General features: G+C 36.6%; 1 protein-coding gene across 18 annotated transcripts in view; it reads right to left on the bottom strand.

The window, feature by feature from the left end:
* ADAM22 (ADAM metallopeptidase domain 22) overlaps positions 1 to 25,172 on the bottom strand; it is a 207,978-nt gene extending 182,806 nt beyond the window's left edge. For 7 of the 18 annotated variants that reach the window (XM_016147982.2, XM_016147983.2, XM_016147980.2 and 4 more), the window contains exons 1-2: positions 24,789 to 25,170; positions 24,175 to 24,335 (exon numbers count right to left, since the gene is read on the bottom strand). In XM_016147982.2, coding sequence (XP_016003468.1) covers positions 24,175 to 24,335; positions 24,789 to 24,873 — 246 coding nt within the window. In that variant the 5' untranslated portion in view covers positions 24,874 to 25,170. Of the gene's footprint in view, positions 1 to 24,174; positions 24,336 to 24,788 lie in introns of all 18 variants that reach the window. The other 11 variants (XM_016147986.2, XM_016147984.2, XM_016147992.2 and 8 more) reach the window with 7 other exon arrangements.
* Between the last annotated feature and the right edge of the window lie 107 nt (positions 25,173 to 25,279).

Raw genomic sequence — 25,279 nt, 5'->3', positions numbered from 1 at the left:
TTTTAATTAAGCCCAACCTGAATAAAAGCAACTGAATACCAATGGGTGGGAATATCGCCCGTCAAAAGGTATTGTGCAACATGATGATTGTGAAAGTAATGAACATTATTAAAAGAAGTCTTTAATGCACATAACAGAATCTTTAGTTATTCTGCATCCTAAATATTCCTTTGGCATTTGATTGTTCCAACTTAGTTGTGAAAAAATACAAGTGTAATTTCTGGTGTCTAATACTTCGACTCCAATAAAAAACAAAAGACCAAATCATATATGTGTGTGTATATTATCCCTTCTTTTCCACATCAGAAAAGGCCAATTACAAAATCACCATAACCTCACTGTAATTGGTCCACTGCTTTATGTGAACTCCTAACAAAAGAGCTCACTGAGACTGAAACTACATGTCTATTAACATTAAGATTCCTCATTCTAGAATTTGTTGAGGCCACATCAACAAGATAGCTTTCCTTTGGCTAGTCAGTTAAGATATGGAACTAATTTTGTGAAGCAGAACTGTATGACAATGGCATTTGTTAACAGAGGATTCTACCTAATAGTTCTACCTAGCATATAAATTAGCATATATTATGTAAAAAATAGTGTTTTCTATTCATATGTCTATGACTTTATGTTAAATTCCTCTCCCCTTTCCACCTGGCCAAATCAATCATGCCAAAAGTTTTCATAAGCTATATCATATATTGCATTAATTTACACATTATCTTTAACCAAACTGTTCTTAAAATCTAGCCTTCTGCATTTAGTATTATAAGAACCACTGTCTAGCAGCAAGACATTTAAAAAAAAATAAAACAAAACAAAAAAATACAGTCTTTAAAATCAGGGAGAGTTGGTTTGAATTCTGGGTCTTCCATTTATTAATGGAACTAGGGCAAATTGTTTAATGTCTCTGAACTGAAAGTCTTCTAAAAGAGCAAAAATAATATACACTTTGTAGGTTTATTATGATAACAAAAGTGTAAGTTACAGTTCATTCAACCTTTGTGGAATGCTGATCATACCTCAGGGGAAATATACCAGGCCCTAGGGATACAAAGAGGAGTTAGACATGGTCCCTGTATCAGGAAACTCACAGTCAAAAAGGGGAGCTACTGAACAAATCATCACAGAATATTTAGAAGTCCAATAATAGGTATATGTACAAGATACGACAGCAGCCCTCTGACCGTAGGGTTTCAGAGGTTGAGGAAGTGCTCCTCAGACAACAATGAAAAGAAAAGTGTTCAGGCAAAAGGACCAACAAATGCACAGAAATGGGAAATGGCCCAGCATGGTCAGGGAATTGTATGAAATACTGTATTCCTGAGGCAAAAAATGCGAAGCATCTATTTTTGGAAAGTAGACTAGAAATACAGATGCCGAAGAACTTCTAAACCAGTGGTCCTCAATCCTGGCTGCACATTAACCTTGCTCGGGAAGCTTAAAAATAAATACCAGTGCTTGGGCTCCAAACTCACAGATGCTGATTCATTTAGTCTTAAGTGGACCCTGGGCATCAATAGTTTTTAAAGAGCTACCCATATTATTCTAAGGGTGGCCAAAGGTTAAGAACCACTATTCTAAACCAATGTAAGAAATGTACTCTTTACCCTAAAATAATAGAAAATGGATATAAAGGCCTTTGAGAGATAACAGATGTTCAAAAAACAATAGCTCCCTTCTCTTACCTTCACGATTTATGACAAAGTATATTTAACTCTGAAAACTGATGGTCTACTTACTGAATATATCTTGCGAGTAAAGTTTATACTTTTTTTTTTTTGAAAATTTACTACCTGAATTTTGTGGCTGTGTTTAACCAAATAAAAGAGTTGTTTTGTTTTGTTTTGTTTTTAAAGAAAGGGGACAATAAAAGAAAGCCAAAAACTGAGGGAAAAGGAATTCCATCTGGGGTCTCCCCAGATAAATTAAGTGAGGGCCTACAGGTTTCCAAAAACATCTCCACAAGCACTTTACCACACTGCCTCATACACAGCAGACTCTCAACATACTTTTTTTCCCTAAATATAGAAAGAAAAGGAGCAATAGATTGGAATTCCCATGATATTTTTTTTAAAGAGCTACCCATGTAAGTCTAATGTGTAACTAAGTCCCATGGAATTTTCCTCCAGGTGAACTTGCTCTCTAATTCAAATTCCGGTTCTTGCTATTGACTTTATTTGACGTTAAAATTCTATAATTAATATAAACATAATATAAACATGTTCAGTTAATGGACTTGTTTTAGGATATATTACCCCAGTACGAAGACTCTGTTTTATAGATATCAGTACCCAGGAACTTTTAGGTAAAGCTAAATATACCACAAAAAAAATGTCTTTCCTTAGATCAGATGAGCTCTTGAGAGGCATTCTCTGAATCTGCTTTGTGGAGGTTCCAGTTCTAACAGCACTGAAAGCCCTAGATTCTGTGATTCCTTGGAGGCCAAGGGCCCTGTCTCCAGTGGCCCCAGCTCCAACACGCTGGAGTCAGAGAAACTGTGCTGACACTGGCACCGGCTCCAATTTTTTCATCTCCATTCAGGAAGTCAGGCAGCCTCATTACCTATTTATGCTCTAGCTATCTTCTGATAAATCAGTCTCTCCATCATCTTAGCCATTAACCTCCCATTACTAGGCCTTCAATTTAAGGCCTGAACAAGAAATCGCTTACTCACATAATCCTGAAAGTCAAAGCCTTTAAGATATTTAGTAGCCTGAGGACAATACAATATGTAGTCATATTGAGCTGTAATTAAATCTGAGTGCAAAGAACCCCAACATTTAGATGCAACTAAATCAGCAGACAAAATCCCTGAGATGAATCAGCTCTGGAAAACTGATACTCTTTCTTAACACAAGAAAGGCTTAGGAGAAAAGATTAAAGCTCTTCCTAGCCCTACTATTGGCTTGACATATGATTTAGAGTGGAGTTACTAGAACATTCTATGCTTCATCTTGTTTTTCCTTTTAGGCAAACTGAAAATAGTACTACATAATGGTGTGAAGAAAACATTTTTAAATTTTTGTTTATGGTCAAAAGAATATATAAATCTTATTGACTAATGTAACTGAAAGCTAAATTAAGACAGGTAAAAAGAGGAGAAGAGGGAAAAGGACTAAGCAGTTTAGCTATTACATTCTCGAATGAATAACCAGTCCATTCAACTCTAAATCAGATAATTTTAAAAGCAGTTCTGGAAATAAGAGTTGTCTCTGCCAGCTGGGTCACAGTCTCTTCTGGAGGCAACAACAGAAATAGGCCAAGTCCAAAGAATAAAAATAAGATTGGTGAGTTCTTCACATCAAGATTTACTTCACCCAATACTGTTATGTCAATGGATTTTTGTTTGTCTGCTTGCTTAATTTCATCTTCCTTACATAAACATCAAAGGCATCTGATAGTTGAGGCTACTGCCAGTAGCCTCAGCTCCAAATGTTTCAAGAAAGAAAAATCAAAAATATCACCAAATAAAATCCCATAATGAATAGATGGCAATAGAAATTCCATAGAATTGTCTTTGGTAAACCAATTTATATAGAGAAAAAGGTCTTTTCTCTCCCAGAACTAGACTAAAACTACATAATTCTACAAGACTCTCCACTCACACATATACTATACATATACATACACATATACATATACATACTAAACTTTAAATGGACCAGATTCTTTCTTTACTACCTCAATTGCCCAAGTCTTCCAAGAATATAGTCAAGGAATAATCTAAGTAAAATATTGCAAGAGCAAAGGTCCTGCTTAACAGAAGAAGAAAAAAGGCAGTAAATCTCTAATATCAAGGATATTCAAATAATGTTTTTCCATCTGTAACTTGACAATCACCCACCAGAAGCTTTCTTTATTGAGAAACGAAATGCGAGAATTCCAGAGACACAAACCCCTGCAAAATGCTTCTTTCTGTTGTTTCTTTTTTTCCCCAAGTCACTAGAATAAAGATTTATAGGAAGCACAAACAAGTTATTTTAATTACCATAATTATGAAGAGAAGGAAGGAATGGAAATATGTATGTGTGTGTGTGTGTGTCAGAGAAAGAGAAAACTAGAACTGATTGCCAGCCATCTCTGAGGAAACCATGTCTCATAACCATGGAATCTTTCAATGTAAATATAGTTTATAGCACAGCAAGAATCTACTACAGAAATTCAGTATGGCATGAACCTACCCCTCAAAAATTCTTAAACTGATAGATTTCTACATACTACCAGCTGGAGTCTCTAGGCTGCTTCTAAAGATAACTCTTTCCTTTAAATTATAGGAAAATTGAAAGAATCGATTCATGATTCATGTTTACAAGAAAACCGATTACCCAATAAGAAAATTTTGTTATATGTGTGGCATTACATCTGTCTGGTCTATAGCCTTTCTGGGATACTGACTTCAAATTATCTGAATCTAAAGAAATTAAATGAGTCTGATTTTCAAACAGATTACTAGGAAAAATATAAGAGGTAGCAAATAATGATATTATTCTATTGGGTAAGAGTGTAACACAAGAACAGCTCAAACTGGTCATATTCTGCTTTTAACCAGATACTGAGTTGTTTTTCAGAAACAACATAACAGAACCACAGATCATGCAGCCGAAGCATGCACAGAGGAAAGAATCTGACCGCATATAACACCTAGGACCAAAGTACCAACTCCTTCTTACAGAATCAAAGAGCTGGGACTTGAGCAGAACTTCAGCACCAGAATCCTTTCAGAAACGATGGGGCCGCTGTCCAGGAGGATATGGTGCTGAAGCTCCATATGGTATCTCACCACAAATGGTCAACTTCCAAAGACCTCCAATTGAAACCTGTCCCATCAGTGCTTTAGCATACCAGCCTGTCCTTCTCTAATCCCTTAAATTCTACCCTAAGCCCTTAATTGAGAAGACAGATTCAAGCCTTGCCTCCTGTCTTCTTACTTATTGACTTCACGAAAAGGCCTTTTCTCAAAAACCGAGGTCTTTGTTTTGGTTTCTGGGTGCCTCAGGCAGCGAGCCCTTGCTTGGTGACAAGAGTAAGAAAAGAAACTCTAGAAATTACTTTTACTTGCAACTCTATTATTTATTGGCACTAGTCACTATTCACCTTGCAATAAATAGACCTATCTTGTCACCTATCCTTACCACTAAACACTTTCCCATTAAAGTGAAGTGCCTTTTAAAAATACATTGACCATAAATAATCTCTGCAAGCAGGAAATTCTAAGAGATACTATTGTTAGAAGAAACAAAAAGAAACTCAACAAATCAAGTCACATCCATTGGATATCCAATAAAGCCTGCACGTGCATGTGTGTGTGCATGTGTATATACATTATGACAGGGCAAGCTTGTAGCAAACTGTAATATGGAAAATTACAACTTGAAACAAGCTAACTTTGTAGTGCTGGTGAGTCCAGCTCTGAAAAGCTGAATAGAAGGAGGGACATAGGGCGTAGATCATCACTAAAGAGTCTTCTGGACCTGGGGCAAGCTAATGGTGTCTAGTGATGTAAAGTCAGATCAAAAGTAGACTCTCCTTTAGCCCTGAAATATATCTTCATACAAGAAAGAAACTACAACACAACTTTGGAAATTTCTAATTATTTTTATGACTTTGTATCTGAATATAAAAAGGAAATAAAATCCTTAGTCTCACTCTTTTCTTCACTAGCATGACTCAGCTCTTGATAGAAATAATTTCATGTCAAAGACTGATGGAACTTGACCCACTCTGTGTTAGAAACAGAAGGGATAAGCGAAAAGAATTGCAAGACACCACTGCCTTACTTGGGCAGGACAGTGGGGCGTGAGACCCACTGGCTAGTTTGGAGCCATTCATCACTCACTCTGCTTAAACTCTTAGACTTAATAAAAGAGCATGCATGCAGGGACACTGAACTGTTCTCAACATTCCATACATGACCCAGGTCACTATGCTGTTGATATGCTTTGAGGTAAGGCTAAATAAACCAAACTCTCTGGGTGCTGCCTCCACTGAGGGCAAATTAGAGCCATTTAATGAGGCCTCCATGCATTTGACATGCTGGGTTAAAGAAAGGATTCCTATAATACATCCTTATTCTCTTTTACAAAGGAAAAAGACTGGGCACAGCCATTCTTTCTATTTTATGATACTTTATTTCTGTTGTTCTGAAGTAAATGAATACTTTGAAGTAACATGGAGTTCACTTTTCAATTAATTTATTAAATGATACTCTAGAAAAATTTATTCATATCTAAGAAGTGTGTAGGTAGTTGTTCTAAATTTCCCCCACTGAGTTTCTTAGAAGCTGCCTCCTAGCAAAGAAGGACTCCTGACTAAAACCCTCCCGGGATCAGCATCCTCAGCAAACAGCCACAAAGCTCTTTATCCTTCTCTGGCCTTCCCTGCATGCTCTACCATCTCCATTACACCACCAAGTCCTGCACCCCCACCATGTGCACACATAGAGGTGCAGGAAGATAGTCTCTGCCTACGCATTTTTATTGTCAGGAAAAAACATGTTACTACTGTATGAGGCAGTAATATAATCCAGTGCTAAACTCTTTTGTCCTAAAGAGTTTTCCCTCTGTTTTATAACTGAAGAGTTACTTATGAAAAGCTGCAGAGGGCAATAGCTAAGATTCCAGATTCTAGAGCCAAATCTCATATTCCAAATTCTACCTCCACCCCTTCCCAAAGTGAATGATTTGGGGCAAGTTATTTAATCTTTCTGTGCCTCCATTTCCCCATTTAGTAAATGGAACAATAGCACCAACCTCTGAGGATTGCTGAGAAGACTGAATACATGTAAAGTGTACAGAAAAGTCTAGGTCCATCAACATTATTGGACAATAATGAGCAAGTGTGAACAGAATTTCGCATTACATCTAGGACACAGAATTGTTCCTGCTTCCCCATTTTAACTTCCAGATGACGATTCTTTTGTTGCTCTCTCTCTTTTTGGTCCATGTCTTACAGCTATACCACCATCCTCTACTCTCAACTCTGTGCCTCTGTAGTCTCAAAACTTAGGACCTTGCTTGGGACCAATTTTATGCTCACTTACAAATGTAAAACAAATCTGACAACTAGTACTGACAAGAATATGGAAAAAAGCTATTTTGCGAACTGTAATTACCTAAAAATGGTAAATAATTCTTAAGACTATAACCATAATAGTTTTCTTTCTTTGACAGTTCACTAGTAGTTATAGCACTATCTTTGTTATGTAGAATTTAACCACTGTCAGTACATGTATTTAATTGACTCTCCTTAAAAACTTCTAGCCTGTGTTCCTGTGCTCATTTTATTAACCAAAACTTGTTAGTGAATTTGGTAGTCCCTTGGATACATGACTTGAAATATATATTATCCATAGCTCAGAGGGAGAAGGGCAGAATTCTGAGATTTAGGGAACCCCAATGAGTTATGCAATTCATTCCCACCTGTGAAGAAGCAAACATCTACTCAAAACCACTTTAAAAAAAATAATTGTTGAGCCTATTTTATAAGCTCTTGAGACAGTTCATCAACCCCTATTTGAAGTCCATCCCAATGGTGAATCATTGTATTGTATCTCTTAAAAGCTAACAAAACTCTCTTAATACAATTTAGGCCTATTTCCTTCATTTGTGAAACAGGATATGTTCAAAGATGACTTGGAACTATGCCTCTCATCTGTCAGGCACAGTAGACACGATTTGCTATTTTGTAAACTTTATGGCAGCTTAGTACTAAAATTACCTACCACTACATAGGATAAAACATCCTGAAAACAAAGTGATCCATAGCCATGTGTGTACAAAACATAAAAAAGAAGCACATTTAAGTGCTTGGAAGTAATCCTGTCTTGCAAAGAAGAATGCAAATACATTATATTGGGGAGAGGGGAAATTACTAATTCAGCCATCACACTGAAAATTTGTTCTCTCTTCTTTGGTGAGATAATATAATTCTTTGAGAATGGAGAATAAAACTGCAACTACCACTAGAGATATGGATAATTCCAAATATTTCTCCCAGTATAGTTTTCAATGAGACCTTCTGTCACCCATCTTTTTTGTAGTAGCAGCCATGTTACTCACACTTGATAAACAAGCTCTAACCCTGGGGTGGGTCATTGTACTGGCTGTTCTCAAGTCCTGGAATATTCTTCCTCAGATATCTCTCTGGCTCACTCTCCACTTCCAGCAATGCTTTTCCCAATGTCACCTTCTCTGTGAGGCCTAATGGACCACTCCATTAAAAATTTCAACCTAAGCTCCTGTACCCTTCTTGTACCCCCAATGTCCATTACCATGCTAAATATTTTTCTTTTCTTTCTATAGTATTTAACACCTTCTAATAAGCTACATAATTTATCATTTATTATATTTTTGTCTATTTGCTAGAACGTAAGACCCATGAAGAAAGAAAAGAGTGTTTTTTTTTAATTCACTAATGTAGCCCAAGGTCCCAGGACAGTGCTTGCCACATAGTAGATCCTCAATAAATATTTGTGAAGTAAATTTTAAAAATGTCAGTTCACAGATCAAATCACAGGAAATAATTCCATATCTCTCTCTCTCTCTCTCTCTCTCTCTCTCTCTCTCTCTCTCTCTCTCTCTGTTAGTGTTACCCTAAACAGTTATTGAGCCTCAATCTGAAAAATAAAAGAACCAATGGAAAAATTCTAATTGCAAAACTCAGAAGTTTAAACTCTATAACAAAAGGAACAAGAATCAAAGTCTATTAAATATTTGCAATCTTCTCGGTTCCCTCATTATTCAAACATAAGATGACAAAAAGAGAAATCAAGAACCTCTAGTTCTAGTGAAAACACACTGCAGAGTACAGGAGCTATAAAAAGGCATGATTAATAGCTCAAACACAACTAAAATACCCTACTGTATAAGGGCCAGAAGGTGCAGAGACAAGCGTAGCTGTTTCTCTCGTTGAGTGAAACATGAGGACTGAACTGACCCAGTGGCCCTATGGAGATGGGATGTTCTGTGAAGACTCTCAACACAGACACACAAACACTTCACTAATTCCACCAGCAATAATATCTGCATTTAGAGCTCCTTTCTTCCTCAACACTTTCTGCAGGGAGCATATAATGCTAAAACAAAAGCATACGGACTTCTTCTAATCCAATTATTTCTTGAGAAAGAAAAATAACACAATTAACTTTGGAATAACAGATTTTAGAAAGACTGTTTGTTGAAAACTGTTGGAGATTCAGGAACACATGGCCGATTGATTAAGTGTTAAAATATTTATTAAATATGAGAATCCACTGCAAAAAAATGGAAGCTCTTCCATTGAGCCGAAGACTACATCTAATGCTAGGCCCAGAGTTGTCTCAACAAGAAGCAGAGCAAAGGAACTTATAATCACAACTAGTTTACAATGAGACAAACAACAGAATGTTAAAAGTGAAGAGAAAACAGAATTAAGAATGACTAAAAGTTTTGTTAAAAGCTGTTAAAAACCACTGAATTGTACGCTTTGGAGAACTTTTATGGTACATGAAATATATCTCAATAAAGTTGTTTAAAAAACTATATTTAAAATCAATATTGTAATAAATATATTTCAAATGCAAGGCAATCTTAGTTTTCATAGAAGAGGAATGGACTTTGTTGTAATAACTGCTCCCTTCTATAAAATTCTGGGAGCCCTTTCTTCCTCAACTGTCTGTTCCTTCAGATTTTTGCATTTTTGAAGCTCTTCAGATAAGACATGCTTTTAAAAAAGAAACCAAAACAGGTTATTAAAATGGAGCATCTTATCCTCTAATACAATTTAAAATATAGATTCCAAAACACAGCCTAGTTTGGGAACTGTGAGTCCAACCTTTTACCTTGCTGCCTCTTAACCTCTTCATGACCTGATCTCTTTTCCTTTCCTCACGTCCCAGCTGAGAACAGCCCCATGCAGGACACAGACTACTGAGGTCTTACCTGATATGGAGATGTTTCTCATCTCAAAGTAACAAAGTTGCATGGTTACTCATTAAATTAAAAAAAAATCTCACCTGATATTTGAACTAATATTATGTGGGATGGGCGGGGGGAGGGAGCGGGGTGGGGGGAGGCCGCGTGGGGAACAAGACTAACTTGGTTTGCTAAATTCCTAGGAAAAACAAAATGAGACCAAAGCTGAAACTCAGAATTGGCACCAGGGTCCAAATTGTTCTACCTCCTAGAACATCTGATGTGAATCACAGCTCTTGTGAAATCAGAAAATACTGACTTGTGTATACTAAAAACTATACACCAGTTTTATACCAAGAAATGATAATTATAGAGCTGAAAAAAAAAAGAGCTAACATTTATTGATCTCTTACTATATACCAAACGCTCAGCTGTAAGATTTGCGTGTATTATCTCTTCTAATCCTCACATGACGTATGAGCTAGGTACTATTCTTATTGCTACTTTATTGGTATAAAAACTCAGAATTTGAGAAATTGTGTGCCAAGTTAGCTAGGTGGCAAAGGTGGGCTTTGAATCCATGCAGACTAATTCCAGGTCTTCTAACTCTTAATCACTATCCTATAATATTTTTTTTAAGAAGAAAACTATATCAAGGTCTTGTTTTACTAAAAATTAAAAATTATTCTAAAACTATAGTAGGGTCTTTAGTAGTAAAGTAATACACAAACACAAAAAGAATCATGAAGAAAGAATCTATATGAATAACATCAAAAACATTTTTTTAATTTGTTACAACAAAAGATACAATGAAAACAGACAAGCTACAAAATTTTTAAAAAGTATTTGAACACAGATAACCAACAATAGAAAAGAATCCATAACGTATTTTAAATGCCTATATATCAATAAGAAAAAAATAAATAAATATACCACTAGAAATATGGGGAAAGTATATGATGAGGTTACTCAGAAGAAGAAATACAATTACCAAAGGTGCTCAATTTCATTCGTTGTCAGGGAAATAGAAAGTAAAATAATCAAACACCATTTCACACTCATAACAGTGTTAAAATTTTTTAAGTTTTATGATTCTAAATGATGATAAAGATGAGAATACACAGAAATTCTCATGCACTGCTGGTGCAATGTAAATTGGTATATCACAGTGTGATTTGCCAATATGTAGAAAAGTTGAGAAGGTACAAACCTTAAGAATCAGCAATTTCACTTCTAAAAATATGCCCCACCAAAACACATGCACATGAATATGTCAATGGCATACACTGCCTATAACAGTAAAAAATTGGAAATGATCTATAAATGCCATTAATGGGAAAATAAATAAATTATAGGTTTACAAAATGGAAAGCCAGATAGCAGTAAAAAAGAATGAATTCAATTATTTCACCTGTTTCAACATAAGAGATTAAAAATCAAAGTTGAGGAGTGGAAAAAGAATCTATACGATACCAAATATGTACATTTAAAAAGTACACAAAACAGTAATAAATATAGTTTATGAATAAATATTTATGTAGTAACAGTATGAAAACAAAGCATGGAAAGATGACACCAACTGCAAGATAATTTACTCTGAGAAGGGAGGGAAAAAGGAAGGGCACGAGAGCATCACCTAAAGCTATAATGTTTATATCTTCGAAATAGAAAATACTAAATTTTGTTGACTCTGGGTGGTGAGTAAAAGAGTGTCTGTAACATTAGTCTCTCTACTTTTTGTTTATATGTTTAAACTATTTCAAAGCTTAAGCTTTTTAAAATTAAAAACGGTAAGAAAAGTTATCCTAAAGAAATTTTCACATGGTTGATTTTATTGGCCACAAAATAGCTAAGGAATCATGGATACATCTCTAATCAGGGCTACATCTCTAATACTATTGCCAGGAAAAATACAAGAAATAAAAATTAATGGTTGGCAGTATCAGGCAGATACATGTTGACTCAACCTTCTAAAACCTTTTCAACCTGAGCTGCCCAAAGGAAGAGCTGCCTTGTAGGCATTAGGCTCACCTGTAGGGCAGTTTTTAAAACTATAGGTCAGATCATCCATTAGAGAGCTCTGAAATTGCTTCAGTGCACAATGGCCAGGACTTTTTAGAAAATGGAAAAGAACCAAGTAGAATGAAAAGCATACTGCTGCATGTATTAAGGATAAAAGTATACAGTTTCACAACTCGTTTAGATCTTTGGTGTATATTTTCACTTGTTCACACAAAACCTTTTACACAAATGTTCATAGTATTATGTATAATTCCTCAAAAGTAGAAGCAACCTAAGTAATGGAACAATGGTATATTATTAAGCAATAAAAAGGAATGAAGTAATAATACATGCTACAACATGAATGAACCATGAAAAGATTATGCTAAGTGAAAGAAGCCAGTCACAAAAGAGCACATAGTGTAGCATTCTATTTATATGAAAAGCCTAGAACAGGGAAATCTATAGATAGAAAGCAGACTAGGGGTAGGCAGCACTGGGGAGAGTTTAGGGAATGTGTATTAGGCTTCTATTTGAGGCAATAGAAATGTTTTTAAATTAACTTAGGTGATGGTTGCACACCTGGTTGAATATACTAATAAACTTTGAATAGTACACTACTATAAAATGGGTATATTCTATGATATGTGAATTATATCTCAATAAAGCTAAGAAAACTATATATAATGAACATATTAATTATTTTATTCCTGAGATTATACTAGGTGAGCTGGTCATGAAAACTGGTAAGGAGTTCATTTCTGTGGGCCAGCTACTTGATCTTAATAATTTGATGCGAAACCTCCTCCCCACCACAAGCCCTTATTTTCTTTTCAGAACTTAAATCTACTTTCAGATCCTTCATTCACACTAAGATATAAATGCCTGAAAACAGTTCAGTGTGTCATCCCTCCTTGGGATCTCTACCTATACTAAAGCAACTATTCTCTAGTGGCATTTTTTTCTGATTTCAATGAAATGTGTAGATCTCTTAGAGACATGAAGATGTCACAGAATACAATTGCTATATGGGTGATACCTACTGCCTAAGAAACAAAGAAAGTAAATATTTTATATCAACTTCTTAGTCCCTAAAAGAGAGGTAAAAATTGAAAAATAGAAAATAAAACAAAATATTAGATAAGAATGCATGTAGGACTTATCTACAGAAAAAAAAAAGAGAATGTTGTCCTTAATTCAAAACCACATTAAAAAATAAAAACTCCAAGAGCAAATATCAAAGGAATTCCTGGGTTGAATATGTCATATCAATTCAGATCCATCAAAAATACTATGTCACTCTCCCAGAAGACATATATCATTATCCTCAAGAAAATGCAGCTCCAGGCAGCAAATGGCAAAATCTGGTGAATAAAGTCACACACAGAGGTTAAATAGCTTAGATTTATTTTTGTTGGGAGAGACAGGGCTATAAACTGACATGAATGATATTGTCTTAGTGATTAAAGCAGCCATGATGCTTTAATAGTGTGCCAATCACTGCCCCAGTTCCCACCATTTTTTCCAGTGTTCCCTCTCCTTATTAACATGGCTCTGCCTTTCTTAACAAATCTTACCTCAAACTTAAAGCAAGAGGGACAGCTATTTCAGTTCAGATGCTCACAGCAATAGGACTCACTGAACCTGGGCATACCGGATATAGATGGCTCTGTTGGGCCAACGAGAACAAGAGAGGAGGTCAGAGATAAGATATAAATGTGGAAGGAGGCCTATGCCCCTGTCCAATCTATTCAATAAAAGATCTTAATAGTCCAGAGGAAAGAAATACTGTAACTGTTGGAAATATATCCAAAGCATATAAAATAGTAACATAAATGGTCACAGAACTTTTCTTCTGCATCTTTGAGACAGAAAATTGAAACGAAGGCAGACCATAAATATTTACTGAGCATCAACTCGGCATCAGGTAGTGGTAAGCAGTAAACAAACAATGGAAATATGACTAACAAAGTTTCAGCCCAAGATTGGAGTCTATCTATTTGAAGGCACCCTCTATTAACACACCCAAGTTATCAGTGCTTTCATGCCCACCCCACCAACCCACATCAATACACGATAAGCAGAAATGATTTAATGTCAAGCTTATGAGGCAAGTATACTTGTAAAAGTACCTCATCATTCTTTAATAGTGAGTCTGAATCCTGTAGCAATGTGGCAATGTATCACTGTGGAACACTTTGAGACGTGACATGCTCAGCAAGTGTGGAAGATGGACTGAGCATATAACTCAGTGTTTAAATGCGGGGGGTTATAAGCAATAAAAACAAGGAGAATGATTTTAGAAAGATGATTATTCCAACGGTAAAGAGTAGAAGGGGCACAACAGTCCACACCAAAAGAAGAGAATGAATAAGGAACAATTTAAGGATAACAAAAGAAACAAAGTAAAATCTCTCTCTCTCTCTCTCTCTCTCTCTCTCTCTCTCTCTCTCTCTCTCTCTCTCTCTCTCTCTCTCTCTCTCTCTCACACACACACACACACACACAAGAGGCTTGAAAGTAAGTAGTAAAATGGAAAGCTTGTTGAACTGTAACACATTTTCCAAATCCTAAAATAAGTAACTCCAGGAAATGCAGCAGGGATGGTTCCCAACACTGAATGTAAATAACCTTTCAAGGACTAGTTTTTACTGTAGTTGCTAAGAAAAAAAGAGGCACTTGATAGACATAGAGTGGGGGATAAATATAAAATAAATCAAAGGTAAGAGAGAAAGTGAACAGAGCAAGGCTAAGTCCACAGGAAAATTACACATGGAAAGAGGCAACAGGAAAGTGGGAAATGAGGAAAAAGAAAAAGAAAAAAGAAAAAAAGTAATTGACCAGGAAAAATCTGATATACCAACAGGGATGCAGGGGTATGAGAACACAACAGAGCTCTCTGTAAGTCATGACATCAATGACTTGATACAGTCAGCATTTGTTTGTGGAGAACTTACTCTATATGAGGCTCTGTGCTCAATGCTGAGAAGAAATAAAAATGAAAATGAGGATGCATGCCCTTACTCCATGTTTTTCTGTACAAGTAAATTAAAAATAAAATAATTTTTACCTCATTACCCTATGACAACTGCAAACTTCATAATTTCCTAATCAGAACATTTAAGAAATGTCCTAAAAACTCATTAATCAATGACCTCAGGTAGATTTCACATTAAATTGGTTAAGCAGTGAATAGTACTTTTTCTTCATTAAATGAGAACATTGTCTATGCAAGATCATTAAGAACTATATAAGAACATTATGCTAAACTTAACTCAGAAATTACATAAGAATTCTCAGTATCTTGGCACCAACATTTTCCCCCATTTTTTATGCTAGAGGGTACTGAAAAGCAACAAAAATTGCTATAAACTATGGTTCGAAACAGCGTTTCTCTAGACAGTTATCCAGTCAGAAATAACTTCACTTTTAGTGACAGCAATTTAAGAATGCTTCTTAAATTTCCCCCACTGTCTTATCAGTCACTATCTGTCCAAGTCTAAAGGTACTTTTATGAGGAAATAAGTTTGAAAGAAAAAGCAATGTATGATGAAAGTTTTGATTCAGGACCACAAAATTGTTCTCACATTTTCTATTTTGTGCAGCTGCTTAAGCTATAATAAGTAGTACATGCATAACATGTACGATTGTTACTTAGCCGACTAACGCTGGGTTCCCAGCCAGACCCCTGAAAGGATACTCCAAAGACATTAAAAATCCACTAGGCAATTTGTGGAAATCCACAGAACCAGGTTCTGTGAAGTGGCAGCTCTTTCTGCAGTACCTGCCATCTAATCCAAGTAAAGAGATCCCACTTAGAAAAAAGCTTGAGCTATGACCAGGAGTACCCAATTCTGTGTACCAGCCTGACCCCAACATCCTGACCTCATGAGTGGAGGAAATGAAGGCAATTCTCCCAAAAAAAAGCCTACTTAAAAGGAAAAAAATGAAATAAAGTGACCAACTAGACATAAAGCCTAGAGACACAAGACAGTACCAAGTCTAAGAAAACTATCAACCAGTTCTTCCTTGGGTAGGAAAATTCTAAACCATGTGCAAAATATGAACTCTTGAGGTCTGTCTTCAAGAGAGCATCATTGATTTCCCACCTTCTCGGAGTTATCTAATGTTCTCTATTTGGGACCAAAAAAAAAAGTAACAAAAGGGCAACAATTGCTAAGTGCTAAAATCCCCCGGCATACAATTAATTTCTAAAAAGCAGAAGAAAAATGTTGATTTACCCTTGCTGACAAATAAGATTCTGAAAAATTTTAATACAAACAACAAATAGACCATGGGGCAGAGGTATGGAGGGGGTGGGTAAGAGATTAACTTCTTTATTCCTTCTCTTTCCAGTTAGAACTGCTGATATTTCTGGATTACGACATAGTATTTTATATTTTACTTTCAAAATCAAGTTATGTATAATAGTCTGTGCTAAGGAAAACAGATTTCTATCTTAAAAGCAATTCAAACAATGAATCAGAAAACGACCTAGAAGTCTAAAATTAGTTTTTATATATGAAGCATTTATATTTTAAAAAATACAGCACACTAAACTACTTAATTATGTGCAAAATAATTGTAAATATCAAAAGAGGCTCTAAATTCAATATTTTAAAAGACTAAAATTATTCATCCATTTATTCATTTGGAACTCTACCTTGTTCCAAAAAAGGATTTCAGGTTGTTTATATGAACAATTACAAAATAAAATAAATGTTTACATAGATGAGCAAACTGAGAGAGAAGGAATATTCGTCACTTCAATAAATATCTATTAAGTACTGACTCTGTGTGAAGCACTCCTCTAGGCAATGGACATGTGTCGTGTCGTGAACAAACCGACTAGATCACTATTCTCATAGTTTACATTCTAGTGATGATGCCATGCTAGAAGATAATAAACAAATCAATCTTTAAAAAGAATGTTAACTGCCAACAAGTGTTAGGAAAACAACAGAGTAACATAATGTGATAAGGCAGGGATGGGTGGGACTACTTTAGAAAAATGGACAGAGAAAACCCAAGATTACTTTTTTTTTAATCAAAGTATAACACGCATATGAAAATCTGCACAGATCTCATTACCCAGAGTGATAAATCTCATTTATCAAAAGATATTTCAAAAGACTTTTGCACTGAAATGGAGATGCTGAGAAGAAGCATGCTAATGAGCAAGCTACGCATCGTGATGCCACTTTTACCTTGCAGGAGGGCACAATTTGCCCAGAAACTTTCAGCATCCAACTCAAACGAGGAAATATGGATACACGACAAATTTCTCCTCTTGGTCCTAGTGAGGCATCATGCCTGATGTTCTCCATATTCTTGAGAAACCAGTTAATACTGTAACAAATTGGAATTCACTAGGGAGATTTTTTTAAATATGCCCCATTCCCCTCCCTACCCTCCCCCCAGGATCTCTGGAGATGAGGCCAGGCTACTATGGTGGAATAGAGGATAATTCTCCATAATTAGTTTCTTTTACGTGAATTTCCGGCAGATTAAATTCCAGCAAATACTCAGAGTGCAAATATTCTCGCTTCCATTTATAGAGATTTCAGATATTTCCATGTGATTAAAGTATATCTGAGATAGAAGTAGAAAGTATACCCATTTCTAGAAATGAACATAATAAATGCTAGCTATGACATCAATCCACATCTGGATGAAGTTGGCCAGAAATAAGACCTGGGCCGGGCCAAGTGCTTCCTAGGAAAATAATATTAGGAATGTTCCAACACAGATAAATGGATACCCATGTGTTAAATAAATAGCAACAATTAAAAAGAATCATTATATGCGGATTTCTAACATTTTCTTTAAGAATTCTTTTCTCAATACTACTATTTATTAGTTGTATGGCCTTGGGTAGGTTAATTAGCTTCCTTAAACCTCAGTATCTCATTGATAAAATGGGTATAATAATCATATCTACCTCATAGAGATAATGAATATAAATCGCTCAGCACAGTCCCTTGTACACGGTAAGTATTCAATAAATATTAATTCACATTTTTCACCTTTCAACAAATATTTGCTTTCTAGTGCTTTTATCACTAAAGTAACACATCCAAGTAGATGTTTTCAGAAGCTACTGTGTTTGGTTGTTATTGATTGATTATGTATCTTTTACCTGAATGCTCTGACATCTGGCACTCTGAGGCTACTTATTCTATAAAGACATGGAAGATATTTCATACCTTTTCTTTTGGAGAAGGACATATGAGTATAGATCGCTGTTTAGCATTTGATGTTTCTCTTTTATAAAACTTTGACCACAAAAGAGCATATGTAATTTTGGTGTTGACTGCTGAATACTAAAATCTTTGATTTACAAAGATTATAATAATCAATGTACACATCCAGTTCCAGAATAAACCAAACATACATCCTTCAAGTGGTATTTTCACCTTGTAGATGTTAAATATCTTTCCATATTCCATTCACATTCTCAAGGTAGTAGAAATGAATCCCTACTGTGTTATTCAAGCTTTTCACTACTATGTAACTTTAAAAATATTTTTTCAAGCACTGTAAGAAATACATAGTTCCATTGGAGCAGATGGAAGAAATCTTTGACTCTAGTGCTACTGAATAACATCTAAAGAAATGTTGGTGGTCCCCTACCCACAGGGCCAGTTTAGCACAGTGGCTAAGCACATAGGCAGGGCAGTGAAGCTGAAGTACCTGGGTTCAAGCTGCCTCTCAACTACCTACCAGCTTGGTAATTTTTCAGCTGATAAATATTACCTATCACATGATTCTTGTGAGGATACAATGAGTTAATGTATATCAAGTACTCGGAAAACTGCTCCGCACATAAAAAGTAACCTATCGTAGATTAAATATTTTAGTATACACTATAACATATGACAATACTATTATATTTCTCTCTTTTCCTGATTTCTCTTTCCTTCCTTCTTCTCACTATTTTCTCTAGGTCTCTTCCTTTTCTTCTGCTCTCCCCTCTCTTCTTGTTAACATCCTTTTTCCCTTTGGGGCTTATCCATGATACTTAATGATAAAGGTTGCCCTATCTGAGCTCTGTGGGAGCTACAGAGTATTACAGACCTTTTAGATTCCTGCTCTTAGTGCATCATAACAAGGAAGCAGACCTCCCTCCATGTACTTGCAGGAGGGGCTCTAATCATTAAAAATGATAGACTGCTTGACATTCTTTGAAGTATGAGAAAGCAAATAAAACTAAGAACATTTTTATCAATCCATAAGCTCTTAGAGTAATTAATAATTTTCCATGTGTAGCTACAAAAAAAAGCTATGAAAGACAGGTTCTTTTTGTGCACAGTAAAATCATTGGGCAGAATTTCAAAGATGCCTCCCAAAAAATATATACGAATTGAGATCTCATCGAGTAAAAACAAGACAGGGAAATGCTTACGATTCTTAATTTCATTTTCAACTATTTAACTGTAAGAGAAGACGTTGCTAGGGGAATAAAAATGCACTAAGAAATGTCTCCTTCCTACTTATGGCAGTAGAACAAAGTTTTGATTGGTGGCAAACCTTTATCAATATTGAGCTACTTAGGTTTAACAAATGCATAGTAAGTAGAAACAATGTTTGTGCTATCCTTGCAAAATACTTCTAAAGCTGTAATTCCTAGGAGTCTTTTTCCACCAGAGAAGCAGTACTTCCAGACAATTTACCGTCAAGCTGACTCAGTGCTCCCAAGTGAAACAGCACAATTTTAAGTACAGCTCATCCATGCTTAGGCATATGTATAAATATAATCATAAAAATGGAGCAATCCTACTGCTTGCCATCTTACTACCATCTTGCACTTTCCCCATTCTTTACTGATTATCAAAACTATGATAATTTGTAGGTCTATGTGGTTGGCACCTGATTGACTACTTGACAAGCAACAACAATTTTCAGAGAAAGAGGTAAAGAAATAAGCAGCCCATCTATCCAATGACAACAAAGACTTCTGACAAAAAGAAATTCTGCTATTTGTAGAGAAATGTAGTCACTGGGTAAAAAATAAATTATTGAAAACTTATGAGGTGACCACATAACAAAATAAAACACCAAATAATCTATCTTTGATGCTACTGTAAATCTGTCATGTGTGGCTAGCAAAAAAGGAATGCTCATTATGGTGCTTATTTTTAAAAACAGCAATTATGTGATTATCAGATCAAACCATCGGTAAGACTCAATAGGTGATATCTTATCCATATAGGTGTCCAGTTTAAAATGTTCTATCCTTTTATCTGCAAACATACAATTCCTTCAGCACAAATAATTTCAAGTTAGAAGAAAAAGGAAAGACTAAAGATTTTGAATATTACAGTTGAGTGCTCATTTACAAGACTGAAATTAATAGTAGGTAGACACCCTAGAGGATAACAAGGTTACCCGCAATCAAATGTGATTTCTTTGACTACCATTTTTAGGACTTTATGGCATAAGCTTTCAGCATGAACTGATCATCCCACTTGGGATAAAAATAAAGTATGCATTCAAGTAACTGCCCATATAGTAAAGAAATCTTTTACAATACGGACTCATATCAACAGAATTATTATTTCATTTCAAGTTGCCAGAATTTCCATAAAACTAAAATCTAAATTTCATCCAAAAATATGTGTTCTATCTCATGTAGTGATGAAACTGAAATAAAAACACATTAGAAGTTAAACTAAGGTGTTTCGTATCACCATAGTTCTTGTGAGGTTTCTAAAACACTAAGTAATACAAAACTGGTTTCCTTACTCTGGGTAAATGGCTGGATCTTACTAGACAGAAGTAATTCCTGATTTTAGATGACCTATACGTTCTCTTCTGTCTCTTGTATTGTTAGTTAGATTCCGCTTAGTTATGAAAATTTAAGTAATTTGTAACTTACTCTTGGGAATGTGTTAAACTCAGGTAATTGAGGCACTACTTTTACGATAAAACGATGTCATAAAATTTCTAAATAGTACTCAAGCAGCCTGAGTTGAGTTTATGTTGTTTAACATATAGTATTTACAATATGCCCAGCATTGTTCTCAATGCTTAATAACTATTAATTCGGTTATATGGTATTTTCAGTCTACTTAGTAACTAAGTTCTTATGAAGCTTAATGAGTATGTGAATTGGCATTTACCTATGAATTAAACAACCCATTCACTTACTCTTTGAAATTAAAATTACTTATTTCTAACAATGAGGATTATCCCACATAATGAAAATCTGATCAATTAACTCTCCTTACTGAAATCCTTAGATTGCCTTTAGGACAAAGTCCAAATTCCTCAGCAAATCAGGAGGTGCTGCAACATCTACTACCTGCTTTCCTGTTTTACCTCATCTGTCCCTTAAATCCTAAGGATTTGCAATTAACAAAAACGTGTTCTGACTCGCACATGCCTATGTATTTGCTGCCCCTTGGGTTTGATATGCTTGTCCTCTTCCTTTAATCTGGCCAATCCCTACTCACTCTCAAAACAGAGCTCAGACAGCACCTCCCCCAGAGAGCTCACCCTGATTGCTCAGCTGGGTTAAATAATGGGTCTTCTCTGCTCCCACAACTCTCTAACCTTCAGAAAATCATACAGAAGGCAGAATGCAACTGCTTATTTACTCATTCATCTTTCCACTTGTCTGTTAACCCCTTAAAAGGGGTTATATATATTATCTCTAAATTCCCAGGGCCTCGTACAAAAATTGGTACATGGTAGGAGCTCAATAAATGCTTTTAAATGAACAAATAAAGGAATATATAAGTTTTGTGGACTGACAGAAAATCATCCTAATTATAGTTTGGAAGTAGAAAGGAAGTTGTTTGAAATATATATGGGTAGCTAAGATGCCATAAATTATATCTATTTAATTACCATATATAATCAAGTTATGTTTTCAGGTCCAATGACAGCTCTTAAGAAAACTAGAAATGCCAAAATGCAGGAAAACTCCTTATTTTCCGAACGGTAGAAAAAGTTGGCATGTGGCAAGTAGGTCTTCACAACTCTATCTCCCAGGTTTAGTCCTCATATCACTAATTTCTAACTGTAGATTAAGGAGCATGGTAAATTGCAAAGGCTCTCAGGCGATCCAGACATCCAACCAAATGTACGGTGTGTACCTTACAATGTGGCAGGCACTGATAATTTCTTGTAATAATTACTCTGATGACAAGACAGTATCCCCACTTTCAGTTCTCACTAGAATTAATAAATCTATTCTTGATGTTTAACCTAAATCCTATCAATTAATTCATGCCTCACCAAAAGCCAGAGCTATTCTTCTAAACCATGAGATTTACTGCTATAGAAAGTAGAAGCTGCACAGGCCCAAGATTTCTTCTGCCCCAAGTAAAAAGGCCTTGGAACCAAACACTGCAGAAGTTGAGCTCCATAAATAGGGAGTAAAGAAGGAGGACTGGCCTGTTTTCTAACGGTAGTGGTCTTTCACCAACACAGAGAAGGGCAGAAGTACTTGAGGACATTACCAGCATGAGGCAGACTTGGCATTTCCAGGTTCAATCCTGCAGTTTGCTTTTTCTGCATCTTTACTTCCTTCTGTCTTCCTTCCTAAGAAAGTTTTTGTAATTTGTTTTAAAGCACTAATATCAGCAAAAATTCACTATGGGAGGCTCTACAGGATGAAAGACCCCATGTCTTCAGTGAATCAATGGCAAAGAAAAAAATCAAAGAAATGGAGGTGAAAACTATGCATTAAAAACTATGACTTAAGAAACAAAAAATTAACTAACTGCAATCTATACACGTTGAGTCCTAGGTCAAACAAACAAGCAAACTTAAATATATTATGTATTATATTTATATATGTTTATTTAATGTATTTATATATAATATATAACATATTTAAACATATTTGTATATTTATAATATATTTACATATTAAATATTAAGTATAATATTTTTAATGAATCCTTATATTTTAGAGATGCATAGTGAAATGTTTTATAAATGAAATATAATTTGCTTCAAAATAACAGGAAGGGGAAGAAAAAAGGTAGAATATAGATAAAACAAGATAGTTAATTAAGTTGATTGGTAATTAATATAAGTTGCTAATTGTTGAAACTATCTACTTTTGTGTGTTTGAAATTTTTTATAATCAAAAGTTGTAAATGAATGTAAGAATTTTCCTCCACAGAAATAATTCTAATGTACTGAAAAATAAGACAGTGTCCTCTGTTTCTTGAGTTTTACTACAGAAACACGTTAAAAGAAAAATAGGTATTTACCAACAATTCAAATAATGGAATCGTTCATTGAAGGTTTGGCATATTAGATTTTTGTATCACAATAATCTAACTTTGATGGATATTACTGTAGCCCTGTAAATTAATGCTGAGCTTATATTAAAATTTTAACATAAGATTTTGGCTACAAATATATTTAAATAGTAATTTTCTATTTTACATATTTTACACGTACAGGTAAATTAGTGTAACTGCTTTAGTTAAGTTTACAAATTTTCAACAACATGAACGAATTCTATCTTTATTAAGCTCTTACAGGTGGATGAACTAGTTGCCCGGTTGACATATACAAATATAAAAAATGTTTACGGAGCCCCAAAATATTTACTGGAATTAACCAGTAAGTTAAAAATAATTTTCAGGCATATATGTAGATATGCAATATTGATCTGTGCTATTGGGTAATTGATAAACTTTGATATTTTTCAACACGATTTATAAATGCCCAATAAACAACATGACCCGCATTTCACCAAGAGGGCTGCTACCAACAAAGAAAGTGGGGAGGAGGACGCCTTTTCTGGAAGGGCACTTCTCTGGTGTCCACAACTGAGTGAGCTAAAAACTTTGCAGTTAAGCTTTTCTACTGTTTTAGTTTAGTTATAGATGCCTAGGCTTTTTTTCCCCCCAATTTTCCAGAAGTACCAATCTTTGTTTAAATCACTTATAAAGTCTTCTCTTTAAAGATTAAAACAACCACAACAATAATAATGATGCAAACGCTGCCTAAATATTAAACCTCTTCTTGCCTATGCATTGGCTTTTGCTTGAGAGAGGTAAAAGGGTTTTCGCCCTGCTGGAGGCACCCTGCACAAACTTCTCTCAAGCAAAGCCCTTCGCCTGTGGCTTTTTGGGGGTTTTGCCCCCACCCCTTTCCTTCTTTTCTGCACAAAATGCGTCCTGAAGGACTCGCATTAGGATTGCGCTCGTTTCACTGAAGACACTGCATCTCCAGGGCAACCGAGAGCAAACGCAGTGTAGCGGGAGGGCCCGGCCGCGCGGAGGACCACCCCCCAGACCGCTGCGCCTCTCACCTGTCCGCTGCCAGGGTCACCCCGCACTCGCGTGTCGAGCGCGTCGTGCCCTGTCTGGTCTTCGCCGCCCGAGCGGTAGATGAGCCGGAGCGGCACGATGCTCTGGCGCTCCAGGAAGCGGTTTTCGTTCCTCCTCTCCAGCTCCGTCAACGAGGCGTCTCCTCCAGGCAGGAAGGATAAAAGAGATTGGGGGGGAAGGCGAAAATAATGACCCTTACTCACACTCGTCTGTCTTGCCGTCCGACGCCTCCTCTCTGAAAATCCCACCGCCCCCTCCCTCCCGGACTCCATCTGGGAAGGACGCAGAGACACCAGCCGGGGAGCCTTGGGCCAGCTCGTCTGAGAGCATCCAGGATCGGGGCCCAGATGCAGAGCACCCCTTTCCCTCCTCCGCATGCCTTTTTAAAAAGAAAAACAAGCATTTGACCGAAGGCTTCCAATTCATCCCTGCGCCCCCACACGTATTTTTGCTCCACTTCTCACCACCCTTCCAAAAAAATAAAAAATCTCCCCGCGCACTTGGAAAATGGGGATGCCCCTTTGCGATGCTCCTGAGAGCTGCAGAGATTCCCAGCAGATGGTACGTTCGAAGCCACATAGGGTGGCGAACTTACCTGCCCGGCCGCAGCGCGCCGGAGGGCAGGTCCCCAGGGCGCAGAGCAGCAAGAAGGGCACCGACGCAGCCGCCGCTGCCTGCATGGTGCTGCCGTTAGTCCGCCGCGCTAAAGACGCTCAGCTCCTCATGCCCGGGCAGCTGGTCCAGCTCCCTCTCCCGGCGCCCCTCGGTTCGCCTGAGCCGCCCCCTCCCAGCCCCGGCCGGTGCTGCGGCGGCCGTGGGGCTACAGCCTCCACCGCGGTGCTGCCTCAGTGCTGCATTGTGTTCCGCGGGCGCTTCCGCTGGCGGGGGGGAGCTAGAGAGTGCTGCATTGGGCGGTTGGCTGTAGCTAAGTGGTTTCTAGCGCCTCCCACCTCATCCCATGGCAAAGGCTCCGGCGGGCAAGAAGCGCTCGGCAGGGAGCGAGCGCCTGGTGCTCTCGCTCCCCGCGCGCGGACTGGGGCGCGCGCACGAGAGTCAGCTGGGAAATGTAGTTCTCCCTCCTTCCCA

The sequence above is a fragment of the Rousettus aegyptiacus genome, unplaced genomic scaffold (assembly GCF_014176215.1).
Source record: "Rousettus aegyptiacus isolate mRouAeg1 unplaced genomic scaffold, mRouAeg1.p scaffold_m13_p_13, whole genome shotgun sequence".
NCBI classification, from domain to species: domain Eukaryota; kingdom Metazoa; phylum Chordata; class Mammalia; order Chiroptera; family Pteropodidae; genus Rousettus; species Rousettus aegyptiacus.
This window is presented reverse-complemented; position numbering and strand designations above follow the sequence as displayed.